We start from the raw sequence: 22,744 nt of genomic DNA on the forward strand, positions 1-22,744 counted from the left end.
ACCCCTATAATTCAAGATCTAAAACACTCTTTTCCCCATCCAACTAAAGGGTTAGATCGGATGAATGAAGAGATTCTCTATTCACCGTGGGTGGAAAGAAACTGATCCAAATATTAAATCAAAGATTAAAAGGGCTCAAGATCCTATCGTGATCGAGTACCATCACTACCCATACCGATATTAATACGTATCTGAATCCATTTTTTGATCATATTGGTATCGGGCCACGGGGATACCAAAACGCTTTATACTTAAAATACTGTGCCAAACTTAATGGCTTAGCCCAAGAATTACCCAAGTCCTGTATGAAAGAAAACTATTTCGCTTAGTGATCTATTTATATCAGAGATGTGAAATTTACAACATCATAAGAGGCACATAGAAAAATAGAGGAACAAGTGATTATTCTCTGCAGTGAGTGCGACAGTGCTGTGAGCATTGGATGGCTAAGAGCATCCGAGCATGTGACCCGAGGTCCTCTTGATCACCACCCGATGCTCACTGCATCACTGCACTCGTTTTATCATCCATATAGGACCCACATAAATTATCTCTGCCATTGTGAAGAAGTTTTTCCCAACAAAAAAATATCAAAAGACAGACCAAGCCCATTCTAGGCCAGCTTATGCTTCGCAGCAAGGCCTCCTAGACATCTTCAGCTTCTAGTCCTAACTCCAAACCAGTGATCAGACCAACTGCAAATGGAGTTGGAACACTTTTTCCATTTCTTAATTATATGCCACTTTCATATTGTCAACCAACAAATCCAAAACATACAAGTAAGATTTAGAGTCAAAATTCAAATACAATCTACTTTACTTTCTTTCTGTCTATTGCTATACTAACCATCTCTTCTAAATAATATACATGGGAAGATCAGCTACCTAGTCTTTTTTACATCAGCAATTTTGGTAACACATCGAAAGCAAAATGTAGCATGGATGAGAGAATTGGGGTTAATAAACTACCCTCCCCATTCTCAATACTCTTAAGCTGCATTTGGTTCTAGGAATTTGATTTTGAGTAAGGATTCCACTCACAAACTGTTCAGGCCTTCAGTAACACAAGAATTAGAAGAGTTTCAATTCCTTGAGAGCAAATCATTGGCTTAAATCCAATAGGCATACCCCTCCTCCAAAGTTGCACCAAAAGGACCTCATAGTTTCAGGGAAGAATACTACTTCCAGAGCCCCAAGAGAACCTTCATATTGTACCTCCAGAAAAGTTTCAAGAGGATATATGGATTACCTATGCTTTTAAAACTCCATAGCAATCTGCTTATGCCGGCTTAGATCATTCAGATACCTGGTTAAGTTGTATTCTTCTGCATACTGCAACTCGTCTGAGTAGGTTCTTTGGAAGGATGGTCTATGATATTGTTTTGTGCTCTCCAGAATGCCTTCATCCCCTCTTAGAAGTTGTACTACCTGAAGAACCAAGCAAACACAAATCAATCAGCAGTTTTGGTTGAAGTTGATCAATACTGGGCAAGTTACTGAAAAATCCCAGAGTAAAAGCTGAATTCAGCCAATTTTTCAGTGATTGGTAGGATATTCCCTTCCCAAATTTCTCTCCATGGATGTCATACTGGACACGTCTAGACATAGACACTTGTTTGATGCATAAAAGCTACTCAATTAAATGTCCCTTTCTCATAAACTGCTCTACCAAGTTTGCAAGTTAATGTTTCCCTCTATGCCGAGATTCTGTTTACATGTTTATCTATTCCTTGGGTTACTAAAATGCACTTCAATGCGTTTAAATATATTTATACATGTGTATGCTTCACTAAGCTTTGTTTTTCATTTTCACCAACTTGCATTTTGAGTCAACAGGTAAGAATTCAAACTCTATATATTATTAGTCTATGACTCAAACAGTCCAACTTTGAGTAGGTGCAAAAAGAAGCTGTTAAAATTGCATAACTAGTTAATTAAATTAATTTTAATCAATAAATTATTTTCACTCATTTGTTTCTTCCATTATAGCGTAAGTTAATAGAGAAAACATGCCTGACTCATTCGAGGCCGTAGAAGTGAAGAATGTTGGGTGCACAAAGAAGCCGTTGAAAGTGCACGACTCATCTGTTGTGGGTCATAGTCATTATCAAGAGAAGGATCCGCAAGCTCCCTCATATCATTCTTGTCAAGCAAAGGCTTTGCCTACAAGGAAAAATAAAACTGAAACAGTTTGGAACTATAAATCCTAATAAAAGAGAACTGAGATGAAAACATAGGGTATGATGTTATCAAGGCAGGAAGAAGTTAACATACCCACATGACTAGACTTTGCTGCGAGTTATCCAAAGCTCGTCGCCCAGTTATGAGCTCTAAAAGTAGTACACCGAAAGAAAAGACATCTGTCTTCTCATCTACTATGCCATGCATGAAGTACTCGGGGGCAAGATACCTGCCATTGGTAAGAAATCAAGCAAAACTATAAGAAAGAAGATCCTTTTCATAGCTTGGGAAAGATTGGTAAAAGGTTTACTGACCCAAATGTGCCTTCAAATTTTGATACGGTATGGTGAGTCCATTGTTCAGGTAACCACTTTGCAAGCCCAAAATCACAAATCTGAATTGAAGATGAACAAGTTAGCTGAGAGTTCAAAAACAGTGTCCCCCCCCCCCCTCTCCTGGCAAAAGGAAAAAAAAAAGGAACTCGTTGTGCATATTCTTCAATTTATGTCATTTATAGTCATCAGAGAATGATCACAGCTACAGAAGGAGGGGTGGGGGTTGGAAAAAAATCAGAATTTGAAAAGAATTGAGAAATAACGAAAGAGAAATCGATTAAAATAGGAAATCAGCATCAGTATCTGACCTAATCTGCCTATATGTCTCAAACAAAATACCCAGAGCAACATCCAACAGTCAACAGACGAGCAATACAACTTTTTTTGGGATGGAAACCTTTGAAATTGTATGACCAAAAATTATTGGAGGGGTTAATCTAATAGACAAGAAGTGAGAACATCTGCAAAGAATAAAAAAATGTTCCATTCCTAGACTTTCTAAATACTAAACTCTCAATGAAATTACAAATGAAACAAACTTCCACAAAATTGAGGTCTCATGGTCTAATGGAACTTTAGGTTTTAACCATACTTGAGGCTCATAGTCTTCTGTAAGCAAAATATTAGCAGCCTTGATATCTCTGTGGATGATTCTCTTTTGACAACTCTCATGAAGATACTGGAGACCCTCAGCTGTCCCTAAAGCAATCTTATACCTGATGCTCCAGACTAGTGTCTCCTTTGGACCTGCAAAAGAGAAACAAAAACACAAGGAGACTATAAAGCAAGTAACTCATAAGAAACCAACAAACAGTTAGAGAAAAAAATAATGTATACAAACGCAGACCATGAAGTAGAGATGCTAAGCTCCCATGTGGAGACAATTGTAGAACAATGTGCATTCCTCCTTCCACTCCGTATCCTATCAGTTTAGCAGTATTAGGATGGTCTACATGGACTATGATTCCAATCTCGGATAAGAAGGCTGCCGTTCTCTCTTCTGAAGTTCCTCGGGTCAGTCTCTTAACAGCCACAAGCTGCCCGTCTTGCAAACACCCCTTATAAACTTCAGCATAACCACCTTTACCAATCAAATTTTCTGCTCAATCAAAGGCCCGGGGTGTGGGGGAGAAAATTAACAAGCGAAAAATCAAAAACAGAAACCAAAGACTTAACACTGTTTTAATTGCACAGTTAAAATTCTAGAAAAGATTACTAACCAGAGCTGAAATTGTTAGTTGCAATTTGTAGTTCTGAAAACGTAAAGTCCTTCCAGGACGGCTTTAGATGGTGCAAATCGGTTTCAGGCGAATTGATTGTTGGGCCCTGTTTTTCTCCAACATTTCCACCTTTTCTCATAGAAAAAACACTAACAGGAGGAAAGGTGTACAAACGCCTCAAGTTTCTAACTTTAAATAAACGGCATAACCCATTCCAATGAGAAGTGGACCTGGGTTGTGCTTCAGAGCCAGAGGTGCTGGCCTTGGAAGAACCCGTTTCTGATTCTAAGCTCCTTAAGCAGTCCTCGAGGATTCCTCTAGGAGAGAACTCGTTTTCTCCCTCCTTCTCCATATCTGCAGATGCTAGGTCTACCAAAAGAGCATTCTAAAATGAGCAGAGTCTTTTAGCAATTTAGCCCTTAAACAAATTTCTAAAGCGAGCAGAGTATTTTAGCCCCAAAATAAAATTTCTTAAGTGAGCAGAGTAGGTGGAGGGGGAAAAAAGAAGATATGGACGGAAATGTGAACTTTCAAAAGTTAAGAAAGGAAAATTTTGAGTCTTTTACCTTGAGCAGAGACCGAAACAGGAAGCCGAGGAACTGTCTTTCTATCCCGAGCCGGAAAAACCTTGCTTTCTGGGGGTTTTCCGGCGACGACACTGAAACAGCTTCTATGTCCGCTGCCAAAACAAATGCATATAAATAGAGAACCCAAGAGAGGAAAGAAAAAATTATTACTAACTTTAAACAGAAACTAGGGGGATCTCAAGAGGAAAAGATAGATTATAGAAACAAGATGCAGAGAAAATGGAGAAAGAAACGTTAACTGCTTTGCTGCTAGAAAAAGGCTTAGCAAAATGTGGCCGGAAGAACATTAAAAAGAAAAAAAAAAAAAGATTTGAGCGACAGAAAATGAAGAAAGATGTTGGGTTATCAGAAAAGCTGAATGACACAGAAGATGACGCCATAAAACCTCTTTGTTTGTGCGCAAGAACACAAAATGCTCAAGAAAGTAAAAGGCCAAGTACCCATTGCAAAGAAACCGAAAATCAAGGAGAACAAGAAAGGTCTGAAGCGTTTAATAATTTGCTAGCATATGAAAACAAAAAAATTAGCAGAAAACCCAGAAAACAGAGGAAACCCATACAGAGAAACTCAGAAGCACAGGGCAAAAAGGAAAAAAGAAAGGGGGAGGAAAAAAAAACCCAGAAAACAGAGCAAAGTTATTATCCAAGAAACCTACTCTTATCATACCTTCTGAACAAAATCCGCCAAAACCCAGAAAGTAAAAACCAAAAGTAGAAGGAGAAATCGAAGCATACCATGGAGGAGAAGAAAAAGATTCTCGGAAATCTTCCATATATGTTAAGACTTCAGAAGAATCAAAAACCCACCAGAGGCAATGCGACCAAAAGAGAAGCAAGAAAGGAGAGACAATGTGTTCTTTTTCTTCTAGGCCTGAGAAATCTATCGCCTTGGTTCTACATTAGCCAGGATTCTTCTTCCCAAAAAAAAATAGCTTTCGTTTCTACCCTTTTCAATCTATTGCAAGCTGTGTCTTTATCTTTAATGCCTTATGGAAGGAAACAAAATCTATTAATAGCAACCATTGGTAATAAATCAAGGGATGATTCAGATTTCAGATAAAGAAAAGCTTGTGCCTTATGAAGATTGAAACCACGTGGTGATGGTGGCTAATACAGAATCGAACACAGCAACCATTTTTACTCCTTTGATCCAAAAATTGAATAAAAAAATATATATTTTTCCTCCTGAGTCGGCCTCCACACTAGGCTCACAGACTAGCCATGTAGAGGTAGGGTCAGAAAATATTCAATTTTCAGAGCCGTTAGGTAGACTCTATACCAAGAAGTGGCACATCAATTGATGCTCCTAACAATGCCAAAACCTGGATTCGGGTCGGGTACGGTTTTCCGGATCATGATGTCATCCTCATCATGTCACTTTAAAGTGTGAAATCCTAGCATCCAATGATGGCGCAAACTGTTCATAATCATATAAGCACAGAATCCAGGATAGTAAGGATCCGTTCAGATCGTCTCATGCAGGCAGTAATATGGAGTATGGCCCATATGAGGGGTGACCCACCAAAAAGAGTAGTAATTTGGGACCGCGGGGCCTGCACTAGCATGGGGCAAATAAGGGGACATGAAGAGGCATCAATAGGGATGGTGGGTACTTTGTATGAGAATGGATCATCATTTCTGTCTCCATTGTGTCTAGGTAAAGAGCCATGTGACCAGGTATCGTTATTTTCCCTTAATAATGAAAGAAAGAGCACTACTCATTTGACATTTCCTACACTCAAACACAATTATTTGTGAAAAGTTCCAGTTGCCCTTATACGCATTGAGTATTTTCATGCCCAGCAGTATTTGGGCATAGGGTGGCAGAGTTACTTTCTACTATTAATAAACAGGATTTTTCTAGAATCTAATTTTGAAACTCACTAATAGTAAGACAAGACGATAGTATGATGAGTTTCTCATTAGGTGTAGAGCCGAAAGGCCTAGAACCCATGATTTCAAGTGTCGGTCTAATATCGGCCGTATCAGATTGGTATCGACTAAGATCGATCTCCAATCCTTGATCGATCCAAATCGATTCAGGGATAAAATAATAAAAAATTAAAACTTTTTATAAAAAGCAGGGGCAAAATCGACCGATACCACTGATCCGGATAGGTATTGGATCCCATCCCTTAAATCCTTGCTAGAACCTAAATAACCATGACCATGGTTTCAAAAAATTGATTGAATCTATAGGGATTGAGATCAATCTTGAGTATGACTGATCCACTGGTATGACCCAATGATAAAAAGATAAAAAAATTGATCTAAAAAAAAAATATTTTTTATTATTAATGAGAGAAAGAACACTGCCCATTTAGCATTCTCATGTCCAAACACAATTGGATGTGAAAGATCCAACTACCCTCGCATGTGCTGGGTATTTTCACGATCAACTGTGCCTAGACTTAGAGGACATAGACAGTCAGTATTCCTTTCTCCATTATTCATATATTCTTACAAATAAAAGATTAAATTTTGGCACAACAGTAAGATTGCTCTATTACAACTTAGTGATGCTGAATTAGAATAAAAAAATATCATCACTAAGAAAATAAGGCTAACATAATGACTCTCCCGATACCCCCACAGTGGTGGGAGCCAAGTGCACTAGGCGTGCTTATACCAAAATTAATTGAGCAATGCTTCCTCCGTACCCCATACCTCATAATTAGTCCTTTTTAGGGTGCTCCAACCCAATACATTGTCTAAAATTTTTTCCATACCTTCTTATCACTTTTAATGGTCATGGAATTAGCTTTTATTCTATTACTATATATACTTTAAATGATGATTTTAAGGAAGTCGACTAGAGCAGAGCAAATCCTGGCACTTATTTCGGGAGTCATTTGGGTTCTATAATCTATCCACATTAATCCACACCAGCTTTTCCGGGTTGGGGTCAACTATTCTCAACTTGATTGGTCCAGATCAGGCTCAGATTAAACAAGTTGGTACCAACCTGGCCCAACCTCCACACTTTTCCATCCCCATAAATCCCAATTATCCGGGGCTTTGCAAAGGCATAGCCTTTTGGATTGATAGTTTTATAATTATTTAATGACAGTGGAAATGCAAGTGGGCTTTTTATTTTAATGGAGGGGGTTGTAGTATATTATGTTACGTAGCTCATATATATAGTTACCTAATAAATGTGAATAAGTAGGGCTTGTCATTAACTGGAGCCTCATCAATTTTAAACCTAACTCTATGTGTGAGACTTCCTTACTTGTAAGGTTCTTTCTCTTAATGTTATTATTGTTATATATATATATATATATATTTTTTTTTTTTTTTTTGGGGGGGGGGTTGGAATGGGATTTGGATTCTTTATAGCGCAACATAGTATCCGGCACGTATCCAACGCCTAGAAACTTCTTAAGTTACGTGTGATCACCTTGGGCTCCATGTCAAAGTGTTTCTAACCTTTGGATGTACACTGAACATCATGTTGCATCACAAAGAAGTTGAATTCGAAAAAATGCTACTTGATCATGTGGTCATTGTGTCTAGAGTCTCCAGACACAAAAGGGAGGTGAAAAAACAGCTGTCCTTGTAAAATGCGAATAACCCAACCACGATTGATCGATTCTCATGAACTCCTCCCCCCCTTGGCCTCACATTTGTGCATTTGTGCATTTGTGCAGTGGTCACGCCACCAAGTAGTATTAATTTATTTGTTTTGTCTTTTTGGGTTAATGGATTTTCTACGTTCTTTGAAAGAAAGGTGTTATGAGCCTGATAAAGTCCCTGAATTAGGTCATATTTATAGCCTGGACTAGGGGTAGATTTTTGGGATTATCAAGGGAGAGAGGACCCACCTGTAATTAGTAGAAGGAAAAAATATAAATGCATGAATTTATACAAGAACACGGTTCTTTGGTGGTGGTTTTAATGGAGTGAAAAAGAAAAAGGGAATTACCAGCTATGGCAAAAGTTTTTCTTTACCTGTGGAGGAGGAAGAATCCTCTCACCACTAGTGATATGGGTGTCAATCGTCAATTTGGTTTGATTTTAATCAGATTGAACTGTTTTTGATTTCAATTACGCTAAAACAATGCGAACCTGATAAAATGAGGATTGGTTCCAGTCCAGTTTCGTACCTATTTTGTATCAATTTGGGTTAATGGACTCTTAGTTGTTCCTATTGGGTTGGTTTGGTTCATTTTTGGTTTTTCATATATATACATATAAAGATAAAATAAATAAATATAGGAACAAATTGTAACAATTTTTTTTTTCAATTTTTCAAATTTTTTATCGATTTGATTTTCTATTGGGTTTGATTTTGGCTGGCCCAGCAGGTTTTTATTTTTATCTTTTCATAAAGTTCAGACCGAAGCTGGCTCGACAAGGATCCAGTTCGATTCAATATGGGCTAAACTGGTCCGCATTTATTCATTCTGAAATTGACACCCCTAACTAACAGTTTGACCTTGTGTTAGGATTTCTATATTATCGTAAACTCCTACCTCCATAATTCATAGTTGAAAGCACCCGGTCCTAGTCCAATCAGACAAGACTGATTAGTAGTAGTAAAGAGATTCTTCTTTCACCATGGTTGAAGGAAAATCTCATTCTAACTCCAAGAATACAAAAATTGGCACAAATCAATCTCTCTCTCTCTCTCTCTCTCTCTCTCTCTCTCTCTCTATATATATATATATATATATATATATAGCTGTATGTCACCACTATTTGGTAAGTTGTCAAATTCAAATGGATCTTCTTTCCTCAGTAGAAACATGGGCTGGACTCTTAGCATTTTACTCTGGGTTACCTTTAACTTAACATCCATGGTGATTGTTTCGTAAGATGCTTAGTGTAGGTGTCTTGCCAAAGGTTAAACCATGCAAGGCTCATTTGGCTGCCATGCAATGTATAACCAAAACCCTAATTATCTTCAAGGCTGAGAAATGGTTAAGATATCGTGAGGGAAAGGTCAGGACCTAACTCAGAAGGGTACCCCTTTACAGGAAAGATCTCTCTGGATATTATATGATCACAGCAAGCTTGTTTCCCTTAACAAGCCCTCTCTCAATTATTTGTTTTCACTATTTTCTAAGCATTTGCTGTTCTTTCTCAATCTAAGGCCCTAGACCCTCTTTATCACTCAACCCAGTATCAATTTTTATCTTGACTGTAAGGAGGGCCGATGTGGCTATTCAAATTTTAGGGCTCAATCTGTCATGGTCCATTTTTTTTTATTGCATTCTTTCCTTTGTAGTTTTATTTGGGCTAAAACCCAGACTAGAAGAAGTTGAGACATACTTGTAAGCAAAATTTGAGCTTCACCTGATCTATCAAGTGTAACTTAAAACATATTGATACATATGATTTGAATACCTGTGTGCAAGATTGAGTATGGGCTCTCTCTCACTGTATCATCTTCAGATTTGAATCAAAATTAGTTGAGAGTTGAGACTGACCTCAATTCTCACTGTTCTTGAAGGGCTGATTCCGGCTGTGTTTCTAGGGTTTAGGGTTTAGGTTGATTCGCAATCGATTCCGGTTGAATTGGATTCAGAATCAGAATCGGCTGGACCAATCCGGGAATCTATTCCGAGTTTAATAACCTTGACGTGGAACCATATATTAATAGGAAGTGATACAAAACCTTCAATCAGAAATCAAAATTCACTAATAAGCCTTTATATCAGCAATTGCTGTTTGGTGTTGGCTAAGAACCAGCACCAAATAAACCGATTTGGCCCGAACTAGCACTAAAGGGTTCAAAATATCTTCAGAGCTTGCCAACGAAGGAAGATGAAAAGCTCATCCTACCTTCGGTCATTCAATTATGAACAACAAATTGTCGGTCGCCTACTTATGCTGTGTTTAGTTATAGCAGTTAGTGTGGGCCCATAAATTGCTTTCAAGTTAGGTCGCTGGATCAGAGACCCAACAATGACCCTACCTTAGCCTCAACCCTGATTTAAAACCGAGGTGAGAGAGAAGCCGGGTTTTATTTCACAGTATCGGTTGACACCGATATGGATAATCTGTATCGGCCCAGATCGGATATTTTGCCCCTAAGATTAAAATGCCATTTCTTATTTTGTTGTTTTTCCCATTTTTCGCCCCATTCGAGCTAGTGTCAGACGATCCGTTCCCAATACCTTAATCTATGGCGAGAAGTGAGAACAATACATGATACGTGCTAGGGGTGCAATAGGGCCGGGTTGGACTGGGTTTCTTAAAACCCTACCCCAGCCTTAAGTCCCCTCAATTGGACACAAACCCGCCCTGACTCTAACTCAGGGCCGCAAAACTTTAACCCTGGCCCTACCCTTAAGGGTTCAGCCCAACTCTTACCCTCCCTAATTGGCCCTAATTATTAACATCGGGCCGGGATGACCCTGACCTTGACCCTGATTGACCATGATTTTTCAAGATTGGGTTGGGATGACCCTGACCCTGACCCTGATTGACCTTGACATTGGTTTGCCATCAAGGGCTGGGTATACCCTGATCCTACAAAATATGAAATAACTTAAAAATATAAAATATTCATAACAAACAGGAGATAAAAAAATATTACAAATTTTTTGGTAAAAAATGCAATAGAGATTAGTAAGAAGATACATTAGGAGATTTGAGGTGTTAATGACTCAATGTCAAACAATATATAAAATTACGTTAAATTCATGGTTAACATTAGGGTCACAACCAGGGTCAACATCAGGGGAAAAAATCAGGGCCGGACTGGGCCAAAAGTCAGGGTAAAAAAACTAGGGATGGACTCAAGGCGGGCTGGGTGAACCAAAGATATGAACCCTTACCTACCCTGACCTTGATTTAGGGTTAAAAATTTCAGGGTCGGACAAGCCCTCAGAACCAAAATTTTTTGGATCGGTACTTGTTCAGGATCAGGGTGGGCCAAGGGCAGATTTGGACCATCAGGGCCAAACTTGCACCCCTAGTACTTGCTATGCCAAACCCTTGGAATGAAAGGTGGGTGAGGAGTGGGGGGTGAGGGGTGAGGGGTGACGATTTCTTTTTTTCTTCTCTATTGGATAGAAAAGGTCGACGTAAGGTAAAAGTCAAGTCTAAGTTTTTTTTTTTTTTTTTTTTTTTTCAAAGCAAAAACTTAACTAGGTAATAAGATAATTACAGCATATCGGAAAGAGGTAGAGTTTGTTTGGTGATCTTGGCCATTCGAGCTCCTTGACCTTAGTTACATAAGTGTTATGTTTTGGTAGACAAAATTTTGGGTAAAGATTGTATTGGTTTAGTTCTACATATATATATATATATATATATATATAAGAATAGCTACCCAATGGCCTATTATCATATCTTTCTTCCCGTCTAGAATACTACTAATAGCTTCTTCGTCACTCCAAATCATGTCCACTTTTCATCCTTCTGTCCTTGCTTGCTGGAGACCTGATAGCAGCCCTCTTGATGCAGTATCACCACTTTTTTTTGTCTACATACAGTTAGCATGGCAAAAGATGCTATGATTTTTATGAAAGAAACAGAAAGCCCATCCAGCCAAGCTCCCCTCTACATAGCACGGAACTACTAGAACGAGGCTATCATTCTGATAGGCCGGGGTAGAGATGTTGGGTGGAGATTGGCTTGGTATCACCTGATTAGTTGACTTGTCAGGACTTAAACTATTATATATCCAAAATTCAGCGTGTTTCAATTTACTGAATGGGTTAAAAGCTTTGCTACCCAAACAGTAATTGATTCTTGTGGTTCAACATAAAGTAGCAAATGTTCATAATTTTAGAGAAAAAGAATGCTAGCTCTGTTTTTATGGATGCCACAAAATCAAAAATAATAAAAAATTGTTTTAATAAAAGACAGAATGGTTAAAAGCAGTAGGTCTTAGGCCTAATAGACTTGATGCCCAAAGTTTGTTGGAAAATTCACATTCAAACAGAACATGTCATAAGGATTCGTTCTTGTTATGACAAAAGACACAGAGCAGATTAATATCCACTCATTTCGACAGTCATTTGTAGGGCGTCCTACATTGATTGCTTTCCAAGTCCAGTTTAACTTGTTATCCTTTCATCTTAGTTTAGCAAATCAGAATTGAAAGAATATGAACTTTTGTTATCCATCAAATAAACCAAATAATTATTACTATATACAATAACAGATATTTTATTCAAGAGATTGCAGATTTTTTTACCAAAGTATTTGGGTTTGGAAACAGGAATCTTCCCGTAAATACCAAAATCAATCCGTTCCTTTAATGGGCCGTTTAGGGAGCTTATTAACTGAGATGAAATGGTTCTGGGATGGATTTCTCAAAAGGTTCAGAACTGAAAGCCCAAGAACGAACCGGATTCATGAGGATCCATTTAAAATGCATAAATTCTTACATGGAAAAAAAAAACACTGCCTGGCAGCATGGTTCCTGCACCGAGAGAAAGGAGCGTGCAAAATTATCATTCTACACTCCATGAAATAGAAAATTCTATCTTTGTTGATGCCCTTTTGGGCACTCCCTCTTGCCCAATTTTTGTTAAGACTATTTAAGGCTCAGCCGGGTTGAGGCTTAGCTGATCATAAAGTCGGGTGACCATCAAAACAAGAGATCTCAGAGATGGGCCACAGAATCCAGATCATGCCATCACCTATTGGACCTAATTACCGACCCACTTCCAGATTTTAAGGACAAAACTCACAGTTGCGTTGCCTATTAACAGAAACAAGTACAGGCCATGAACCCTGTCACCCTGCCTTCTGGCCCATGGCTCTCTCTGTACCTGTCTGTCTTCTCCCAGAGTCCCCATATCCCATTCCAAAGCCAAATTTATCAACACCACCGACAAGTTTTAATAATTAGATCATAGACCCAACAGTTTAATCGGTGGCTTTTAGTATTATATTATTCAACCTGTTTCCTGGTTTTAATCTGTTAAATATTGGAGTGGAGGACCCAATTCATCTTCTCCCAAAGCTTTAGGGTGAGAGTTAAATATAACATTCTCTCCCAGAGTCCAATCATAGTGATAAATCACCATCGGTGAAGAAAATCTCTTTACCCGTGGTCCAAAAGGCTTTCAAGTCTGCCACATATCTGACCTGATAGTTAGATCAGGACTGCGTTGACTGGTAAAATGTGAAATTTGGATGTCCAACTCAATCATATGATACTGCTTTGTATTGGAAACTTCTTCACAAATACCATAACTTTACTGCTCAAAGTCTGCATGGACAAGCTTGGCAGACTCCAAAGATGTCACTGCACTGTTATATATCTTTCATCATTTGGTTTGTCATCGAAGCAAATGCTTAGGAACAGTACAAGCAACTGATTTCTTGCGGTTTGATCTCTGGCATTGTGTATCAAGATTCACAATTAAATAAATTACAAAACATACTGATCGAAGAAGGATTATACATAGAATTGTACGGTGACACCAAGTAGTTACCTTATTTATGTAGAGATTTAAGAAATTGGGGTTGGCACAACAAACAGTAAGACTTGGATTGGTTACAATTGCATTAATTTAATGAATGTTGCGGGTGATTAATCCTTCAAATATGGTGTAAAGGTCCTTATTATCCGGACCAAATATCTCATCTGATTTCCGTAGAGTTTCCTGGAAACAAATCACAGGCAGTTGGACCAAGATGGATTCCATGGAAACATGTTAGAAGGGAAAGAAAATGAGAAACTATAGTTCAAACCACATACCTCTCTTGTTTGCTTGTGAGAATTTAATTCCTTGACATTTGCAAGAAATGCTCCAAACTGCTCATAAGATAGACGTGTCCTGATGAAACAAAAACAGAGATTATATTTGGAAGTTTTTTTTTTTTTTTCCTAGGGAAAAAATTAGCAGATTTAGAGTGCAAAGCTAGGGATGTTATTTAGTGCCACAGGATACACAGGTTGCTCTTGTCATGGGTAATACCTTCCCCCTAAAAAATTTGAAAACTGTATTTGAATGCATCTGTATTATACAAAGTTCTAGTGTATGTAAGAAAAATATATGAAGCTGTCCTCCCCACCCTAAAAAAAATTTTACCTCTTTCATTGACGTGTGTGTGTGTGTGTGTGTGTGTGTGTGTGTTATTAGAGTAGTAGGCCGTAAGAGAAAAAGTTCTGGGTCTTTCCTGGTTCTAGTGCTGCCAGGCACCAGCAATTGGGAATCCAGCTAGTCCAATGCATATTCATAAATAACCAAATTAAAGTGCAAATATCCTAGCATTTGTCATATCTATGCATATCTATGCATGAAATGAAATGAAGTTTGTGTGCTCCAGGTATGTATCTAACTTCTGAGCATGCATAGCCAGAAACAAGAGTAATGTAAAAGCATGCTTGATTATTAATTTTAATGGAGCAAGGTGGTTTAGCGAATCTATCATAGGTAAATTGTTAGTTTCAAGACAGATGATTTGTATATACCGGACTTGGCGGAAGAACTCTTTCCCATCAACTCGAGTTCGTCCTGAAATAATAAAAGACAGATTAGTGTCAGAACAAAAAATGTAGTACCAAACTAAAGAATCCAAATATTATTAGCTAACCCGGCCTCCCAATACAATATGGCTCAAAAAACTCATAAAACCATTTACCAAAGAAAAACATACACACAACCAGGTTGTAAGAAAATTTAACGCTCAAAATCATGACTTAATGAAGCATTTACCTTTATCATTGGAAAGGTTGGTGGGGGGGGTGTGGAGATCTGCTTGAATGTGTTTCACATGCATGACACTTGGAACAAAAATAATAGATGGCAAATTCAAAACCAATAAAGATTAAAATAGCTTCAAAAGCAGCTGATTATAATATGCCCAAGGACATTCCTTCATTCCATGTGCATCTATGCTTTTAAGGTCCAAAAGATGCCTAACGAAAAAAATGATTGAAAATATTGTTGATAAGGCAGTTGCTCAAGCTATTTACACAGATTGACTACTCATCTTCATTTTAAAGGTTGATCCGTGAAAGGAAAATGCTGGTATAATATGAATTCTTTCCTTAAATTGCATGGTTCATGAACTTTGGAAAGACAATATATTTTAGTCCATTGATAATCTAACCCAATTCTCCATAATTTTGGATTTTTTCTTTTAGGCAGCATGGCTCAAGTGGTGTGTCCTACAATGCTTCCAGAGTGGTATTGGTATGGAAATTCAGGAACCACATTTTTACATCTTCTACAAAATGACTGCCCTAGCCCTCTACTAGAGTATTTGGAAAGAGATGAATGCACAGTATTTGACAACAAATGAAGGTCATGTAAGTAGTTTTTGATAAAAAGAGTCTTGTAACTTGTTTTTGGTCTTCCTCTATGAAGCTAGCAGCTTCAACACATAAATTGAAATGATCTTTATATAGCAGCTTCCTCTCAAAGCTGATGATTTTTTTGGATCTTTGCATGGTTTTCACTTATCGCTACCCTTTTCTATTCTAGTTCAATTACATAAACAAGGAGGCAGTAACATATAAACAAGTAAAACGGCTAGAGTAAAATGCAAGGTCTCACAAAGCCACATGTCGTTCAGCATATAAAGGGAAGATATTTAATATAGAGAGAATTCTAGCTGGCTGATGGATAGACGTTAGAGATGGTAGGCAAACTGATGGGGACATCCACGTATACCAGCGGCGTAGGTGCAAGGCCCAGCCACACGTACATTCTATTTGGCTGGAGGAAAGCTAGAAGAAAGAAAGAAGAAAGAAGAAGGAAAGAGAGGGAGTCGAACCAGCCTTCCCAACGCTAGGTTCGACCCCCCTTCTCTCCCAATCGGCCAATCTTTGTGGCCCCCACCAAATTCTGTTTTATTTTAGTAATTTACTATAGTTCATCTTATTATTTAACTGTTTTGCATAATTAGGAAACTAAGTATTTCTTTCTATTGGTCTATTAGGTAATTTCTTATTTCAGAGATTTGAGTTTCGAAATAACTCCTTTTTTATTTTTGGTAATTTTCTTTATATGTGTAAGGCCGATGGCCATCTCTTTTTTTAAATAAAATGAAGAATATTGAAAAGAAAAGAAAGCTCCCAACCCCCCCACGATTAATCTCTCTCGCTGCCTTCTCCCTCTTCTCGTTTCTCAGTCTCGCCCCTCCCCTTTTCTCGCTAACCTCTCCTTTTATCTCTCTCTTTTGCTGTTTCTGTTTCTCTCTGCTACTGCTGCAATGTTGCAGCCATTGTTCACAATAACTGAAGATCACCTCCATCGAATGGACCCCCACCTGGGTTGCTGCTGAGTTCCTCATCAACAAACTGGGCTGCAGCTGAGCACTACATCATCAAGCTGGACTTTTTCTCCTTCATCAAATAAGGTGGACTGCACCTCTGTTTGGAGGACTTCGACTTCTTCTTTTCCCCTCAAAATTGGACAGCGTAAGGTAAGTAAATCCCCCCCCCCCCAATTTCACTTCCATTAACTGTTTTACTACCTCCCTGTTATTCCCACTGAAGTCTGAATTAGTCTCTATTTCTAGCCATTATTATTTTCTGCTGTCCTTTAGAAATATCCTACTGAGTCTAAAACCTGATCTGTTGCTCATATATCTCTGTCCTACTGAACTTACATGCTGCTGCTGTTTACATATTTAATTTCCTGTGATTAAGAATTCTGCTGGTTTCTTTATTAGTTGAATGATTTGAGGGAGAGCATGATACCTACTCTTTGAATCCTTGAACTGATTTATGCCTATCTACATTATGTTGCCATGTTTTCCTCCCCATATCCCCATTTGACGCTCGAGTAGTTTAAGTGTTTTTCATGCTTAGAGTATTATTGACCGTTGTTGCCCTGTTAATTAGTCTATTATCTGGCATGCTAAATCTGTACTTTTCTGAGCAACTTTGAACCCAACCCAATTCAAGACCGAGTATTCTTTACCCTAGTGGATTGACCCCTTGTAGGAAACCTAGTTTTCTAGGCACCCTCCCTACATCACAAACAATGGCATAATGACACTATTTTTTATAGAAGAATTTATTAGAAAGAGAAATGGTGAAAAACACCCAAAAAATATAGCCTGTTTACACTATACAGAGTGAATGTGCAGTTCCTCAGTTTCTAAGATCTTTTCACCCACCAAGAGTTTTGACACTTTTCCATTGAATGAAACATTCTCCAGGACGGATGAGTTAGGTAGGAGTTAAGACCCGTAAATATGTAAATCAGTTCTACAAGCAATCCAATAACTGACGGGCAAAATAAGAGTAGCCATATACTAATTAATCCTAGAACAACACATCAACATCAACAACAACAACAACAATCAAAGCCTTATCCCAACTTAATGGGTTCGGCTATATGGATGTTCCAAGCAAGGAGGAATGCAAGGATCCATGCGAAAAGAATCTTCCCATACACAATCCAATACTTAAATCATGTTGGTGTAGATACCAAGTTGTTTTACCAATTAGAAGAGCCCATATAGCATGAATGCATGATGCAACACATAAGTATCTGCTGGACCATTTATCTTGTAGCTTAGGGTCAACCATATTCAGCCTCTAGAATAATTAGATTGTGGATAGCTTTCAATAACATCAATCAGAGAGAGTTCAAGTGTTATAAAATAAATAAATCAGACACAGTTCTCAGAGCTAACCAGTTTGAAATCCTATGTCAGCAGAGCTCGTTATTGAACTGTGTTGGCTTGATGGCACAGAAGAAAATATTGAAGCCCTATCATCAAACATGCCTCTTGTGGTTGCAAATGAAATTGAATGTCGCCTTGGCGACGCTGGTTTAGATGTTCTTGTTGGAGATGCTGATGCAGAGAAACTCGGCGGGGAACTTGGAGGAGTAAACCTTGGAGTGCTAGTTTGGGATGCTAATAAAAGGCCTTGGGATATACGAGGTCTTGAGGCTGCCAAAGTAATTATAGTGAAAAAGGTAATACAGATGAGCTAGAGTAGTGAAATTGAAATAGATACATTATATTACAGCCAGAGACTGATATCTAGGTCATTGAAGGAAACAAAAAGCTATATACCATCTATCTCACTATCCTCAGTAAACGAATTTCCTGCTTCTGAGAACTGACTTCGGATTGAAGATGATTTTGATGGTGCTAATGTAGCTTCCTCTTCTGAAAAAATTCAGAAAAAAATTTGCTGAATAACCTGGTGGTTTGGACAACAAATCACTCCCAGATTCAAGAGGGGGAAAAAAATACAAAGGTCAACAATCCATACGTGGATGCTTAAAGCTTCATTTTTTGAATTACCAAGATGCCATCATAGCATTATTTTCAAAAGATATCAAGGTGTCCGGGTAAACACTGAAGCTAAAATACAAACTGCGTAGCTACATATCTTGATCACATGCAAGGAGAGAGGCTCCACGATTCAATGGATCTTGACAGGGAATTCTTGGGATCTGAAAGTCACTACTCAGGATGATCATATACCAGTAAACTATTGCAATCTCTTGGGATCTTAAGAAGTACATTTATACAGTCTAAAATAAATCAACACCACAAGGGTTCGATCCATTTGATTTTTGGCCTGAGATATCCAAGGATGCAGAGATCCATCCTCAAGGACCACCAAAGGATATATTAATTTGTACTTTTATTAAACAATTAAAGTTTATAAAAGCAGCTAGAAGACCTCCAAAAAGTGATGCAGAAGATAGGCTCTCATGGCTAGATATTTTCTTTGCAACAACTTGGGAGCCTCGTGCCTGCAATAGAAATGAAACACGTTAGTATAACTAAGGCCTATATATAGGGTAATGGAGGAATTATCAGACACATGGTAATCAACTAGTAATCGGGGAAATAAAATACTACTGTAGTGTCCAGAACGAACAATACTTTTCCCTAATATGGACAAACTAACGAAGAGAAAACTTACAGAATTGTCGTCCTCCTCTTCAAGTGACTGCATAAGGGTTTTCCTGAAGCTTTCCAACTGAAAAAGAAAAGAAGTATTTATCTACAGTAAGAGAAAGTTATTCTTTGCTGCTATTACGCACTATACCATCCTTCTTCCCAATGAGGAGAAATCTTTGTTCAATTATAAATATATGTATCAAAATGAGAAAAATATATTGTCTAACTAGATTACTTATATGAATAATTTCAATTGAGAATTCCTTATCTCCAACTTCGGAAAACAGAGAATTCAGTTCAGAGCTAAAAAAAATCTCATACAGTAATCCAAACAGAAAAGTATTAAGCTTAATCCAATACGAGATGGACGTTCATCCTTTATTAAGATTCATACTAATGTTACCTTGGAAACATCTCGATTGAGTTTCTTAACAGTACTGGACAGGGAAGCATTCTCCTTCAACAGATTCTCCTGCAACAACCACAAACAAAGTTGAGAAGCCGAACCGGAGGAAGAAGATGACGGAGGAGGAGGCGGAATTACCTTTTCCTGATCGGCTAGGGCGAGACGATCGGCGGTTTCAGAGAGAGAAGCATCGAGAGAGTGGACCTGAGCTTGGAGGTCAGAGATGAGGTCATCCTTTTGGTCGAGATAAGAACGGAGACGGGAGCATTCAGATTCGAGATTAGAGATACGTGTCGAAAGGGCGATGGATGTGATCTTACGAGCCACATCCAGTTGGTCGAAGGGATCCGACGGGAGCACCGAGAGTATGTCCTCCGGAATATCAAAGGTTGGTGTTGGTGTAGAATCCACCACTTCGGCCATCTCCTCTAGGACCTCCACTACTAATAGTATTATCCACTCGTCTTCTTCTTCTTCCCATCTTGGTATGGGATTTATGGGATTGGAATTTGTTTGTACCCTAACGTCTGGAGAATGGACCAGGAATATAAATTTGTGGTGGATTTTGTGTTCAATTTCCTTCCAAGTTATCCCTTTCATTTTTTGGCCTACCATTGGTCATGGTCAAGGTTGAAATAAGTGAATCAGTAGTGGAATCGGTTTTCATGTATCTCGACTCATTACAAGAATCGGTCAGAATCAATCCAAACATAAAAATGATAGGATGCGTATATAAATTGAGGAATTATATGGATATTTGTATCTAATGTTTAAAATAATTATAACATCCAACATCAATGTACATATATTCCGTAGCCCATATAAAATTCCAAGATATATCATCCAACATCAATTATAAATACATACACCATAAAAAAGAGTCCAAAGTCCTATTGAGTAATGTGTTGATTGGCCATGATGTTGCTTGTTATTATCGATATAGTAAACAGTCAACACACTCTTAAAGTGATGCATATTTAGCCTGAATTGGAAATTATAACTTTATGAACAATTTTCAACGTATACATTGGTTTTTTTAATTTCAAAGTTCACGTATTGAACTTTAGTTGAAGGTGATATAATGATTCACGAGAAATGTAATCATTTGAGTTAACTTCATGTTGGTGAAAGAATAAGATCAATCAGAGTTTGGGAGAGTGAGATATGATCAATTAAGTAAATATTGTGTTCGATAAATCTGATGTCATAAAAACCATCATAAAAGTAGGAACACGTTTAAATGCATTTAAAATGGAAATGCTGGTTGTTTGCCATTTTTTTCCATATCTTTGGGAAACAAAAGGCAAATATATTTTTAAAGTAGTAAAAAAGCATAAATTTTGTTTTAAATGCATTTTGCTAACTATGGTATGATGTGGATTGGCTACATATCAAATTTAAATTTAAAATTAAATATGCTTTATGTAGGTATATCATTCACGTCTTGTGTATGTCATATGCACTGTTATGGTATTCCCATTTTTTTTAGTTTTAATTTTACTAAAAAAACCTTAGATTATGAAAAAATGTGTTATGAACCTTGGCTGCTTCAATGGTCAGAATCTTATATTGAACTTTGGGAACCAAAGATAAGTATTGGTACCTCAAAGACCTCAAAAAAAGGGGTTTAGGGCCCACCGAACCCAAATTTTTTTGATGAAAATTAAAGTAAAATTTAAATTAAAAGGTTTCTACATCATCCCTTGCAACATCACACAGGTTTGAAGACTAGACTTTCATTGCAGCGTAATAAGTGTCAAAGATAATCTTTACACTTCTTAGGAAAAAATGAGGAACTTAAATTTTCTTCCTTTAAGAAAACCAACTACCCCTTAAATGGATATGACTCCATAGTTAAACAGGAAACAAAACCATTCCATAGAATTTAGAGGAGTAATAGAAACTACCTGGCACCAAATAGGAAGGAGATATGAAAAAAAAAAGAATGATCCTTGGTCGTGGTCCTTACACTAATAAAAGAGTCATTAAGAGAATGCATATAGACATAATCAAGGGGTGAATTTTTTGAATTTCATAATTTCTAAAGTAGATAAAGTGAATGAAAACTTAGTCTATACAAATTCAAGGAGGGCTTATGTTGATAGTGATAAGATCTGCATCATCTTTACCCCCCAAAAAAAAAATATATATATATATATATATATACATCATCAATTCCACGTGGCATGGATCTTTGACCCTTTTTTTTTTTGTTTAAATAGGTATCTTAAACCCTACTTAATAATGATGTGAATTTGAAATCGAAATCGAACTGAGCCATTTACATTGAAATCGTAAAATCGTTTAGTTAATGGCTTGGTTTTGGTTTCAAGTTTAAGATTGATTTGTTAAATTGATCGTGTCAGTTTTAACCGTTTAACTTGTTGGTTTCAAACTGACTTGACACCGTGAAAATCGAACCATTTAAATCGATCTGATTAACTCGTATAACAATTAAATATTTGATTGTTTTAACAAAACATAATTGTTTGATTTAGAGAATAATTAAGGACCATAGAGGTTGTCCAACAATGTATTCAATAATTTACTCATATTCTGTAGTTATGTAGTTAAATCCTTACTTGTTCAATGTCGTTGGTGTATGATGTCTTGTATTCCGTCGTAGTTTAATTCAGGGAGTACTGGTGCAACACCTAGACAGGCAGGACGGCGGTCCCGCTAGCCGGTTAGCGGGCCGTGGGGGTTGCAAGGGGGGCAGGAGGCCCCCCTGCATAGCAGAGGGTGTAGGGGGGGCGTAGGCCCAGCTCGAATTTTTTATTTAAGGGCAATTGTAGTTTAATCCGGATTAGGGTGGCAATTGTAGTTTAATCCGGATTAGGGTTTTTTCGCTATATATTTGTAGGGAGGGTTTATTTCTCTGTGATGCAAGCAATACTGAGAGGTGTGAGGACGAGCGCTGTAACCCTATTTTCCATTGATAGTGAAGCAGGATCTTATCTCACAGGGGACGTAGGCAACCTTGCCGAACCTCGTAAAATCTATATTCATTATTTGTTTTGTTTTTCTATTATCTTCTGCATCGTTTTAGGGTTGCGTTTCTATAAATGCCTCATTTAATTTAATATAAGACTGAAATATTTATCAACAAAAATAAATTTTAGTAAGTATGCGAATAAACTAGCAAATTGATTACTAATTGTTTAGAAATCGTATGAAATAAACCACGATCGAAATGATTTAAAACTGTGAAACCCACACCATTA

General features: G+C 37.6%; 2 protein-coding genes across 4 annotated transcripts; both read right to left on the reverse strand.

Moving 5' to 3' along the window:
• Nucleotides 1-750: 750 nt before the first annotated feature.
• On the reverse strand, nucleotides 751-5,442 carry LOC122071148 (receptor-like cytosolic serine/threonine-protein kinase RBK2). 2 transcript variants are annotated; one of them, XM_042635439.1, is made up of 9 exons: nucleotides 5,057-5,442; nucleotides 4,302-4,414; nucleotides 3,736-4,104; nucleotides 3,363-3,614; nucleotides 3,108-3,262; nucleotides 2,495-2,574; nucleotides 2,274-2,409; nucleotides 2,013-2,162; nucleotides 751-1,427 (listed from the first exon to the last, which is right to left on the reverse strand). In XM_042635439.1, exons 1-9 carry the CDS (start codon nucleotides 5,092-5,094, stop codon nucleotides 1,257-1,259), a joined length of 1,464 nt encoding a protein of 487 aa, XP_042491373.1. In that variant the 5' UTR covers nucleotides 5,095-5,442; the 3' UTR covers nucleotides 751-1,256. The 2 variants fall into 2 exon arrangements, with proteins under 2 accessions (XP_042491373.1, XP_042491375.1); XM_042635441.1 differs by lacking the exon at nucleotides 5,057-5,442 and adding an exon at nucleotides 4,763-4,996.
• An 8,073-nt stretch (nucleotides 5,443-13,515) lies between these two features.
• Nucleotides 13,516-20,025, reverse strand: LOC122071168 (uncharacterized protein At4g15545). 2 transcript variants are annotated; one of them, XR_006138073.1, is made up of 10 exons: nucleotides 19,659-20,025; nucleotides 19,518-19,586; nucleotides 19,137-19,193; nucleotides 18,891-18,963; nucleotides 18,272-18,367; nucleotides 17,885-18,145; nucleotides 14,706-14,748; nucleotides 13,989-14,067; nucleotides 13,723-13,893; nucleotides 13,516-13,623 (listed from the first exon to the last, which is right to left on the reverse strand). XR_006138073.1 is itself a non-coding variant. In XM_042635483.1 (9 exons), the coding sequence occupies exons 1-9, from the start codon at nucleotides 19,941-19,943 to the stop codon at nucleotides 13,801-13,803; spliced, it is 1,056 nt and encodes a 351-aa protein (XP_042491417.1). In that variant the 5' UTR covers nucleotides 19,944-20,024; the 3' UTR covers nucleotides 13,516-13,800. The 2 variants fall into 2 exon arrangements, 1 of the variants encoding a protein (XP_042491417.1); XM_042635483.1 differs by having other exon boundaries at nucleotides 13,516-13,893; nucleotides 19,659-20,024.
• Between the last annotated feature and the right edge of the window lie 2,719 nt (nucleotides 20,026-22,744).

The sequence above is a fragment of the Macadamia integrifolia genome, unplaced genomic scaffold (assembly GCF_013358625.1).
Source record: "Macadamia integrifolia cultivar HAES 741 unplaced genomic scaffold, SCU_Mint_v3 scaffold_190A, whole genome shotgun sequence".
Classification (NCBI taxonomy): domain Eukaryota; kingdom Viridiplantae; phylum Streptophyta; class Magnoliopsida; order Proteales; family Proteaceae; genus Macadamia; species Macadamia integrifolia.

Coding starts and splice junctions, on each gene's coding strand:
- LOC122071148 (XM_042635439.1), bottom strand. CDS start 5,094: ATGGAAGATTTCCGAGAATCTTTTTCTTCTCCTCCATG. Junction 4,105..4,301: donor TGTTTCGGTCTCTGCTCAAG/GTAAAAGACTCA, acceptor CTCTTTTGGTAG/ACCTAGCATCTGCAGATATG. Junction 3,615..3,735: donor AACTAACAATTTCAGCTCTG/GTTAGTAATCTT, acceptor TTGATTGAGCAG/AAAATTTGATTGGTAAAGGT.
- LOC122071168 (XM_042635483.1), bottom strand. CDS start 19,943: ATGGCCGAAGTGGTGGATTCTACACCAACACCAACCTTTGATATTCCG. Junction 19,194..19,517: donor TCAATCGAGATGTTTCCAAG/GTAACATTAGTA, acceptor TTTCTTTTTCAG/TTGGAAAGCTTCAGGAAAAC. Junction 13,894..13,988: donor CTCACAAGCAAACAAGAGAG/GTATGTGGTTTG, acceptor ATTTGTTTCCAG/GAAACTCTACGGAAATCAGA.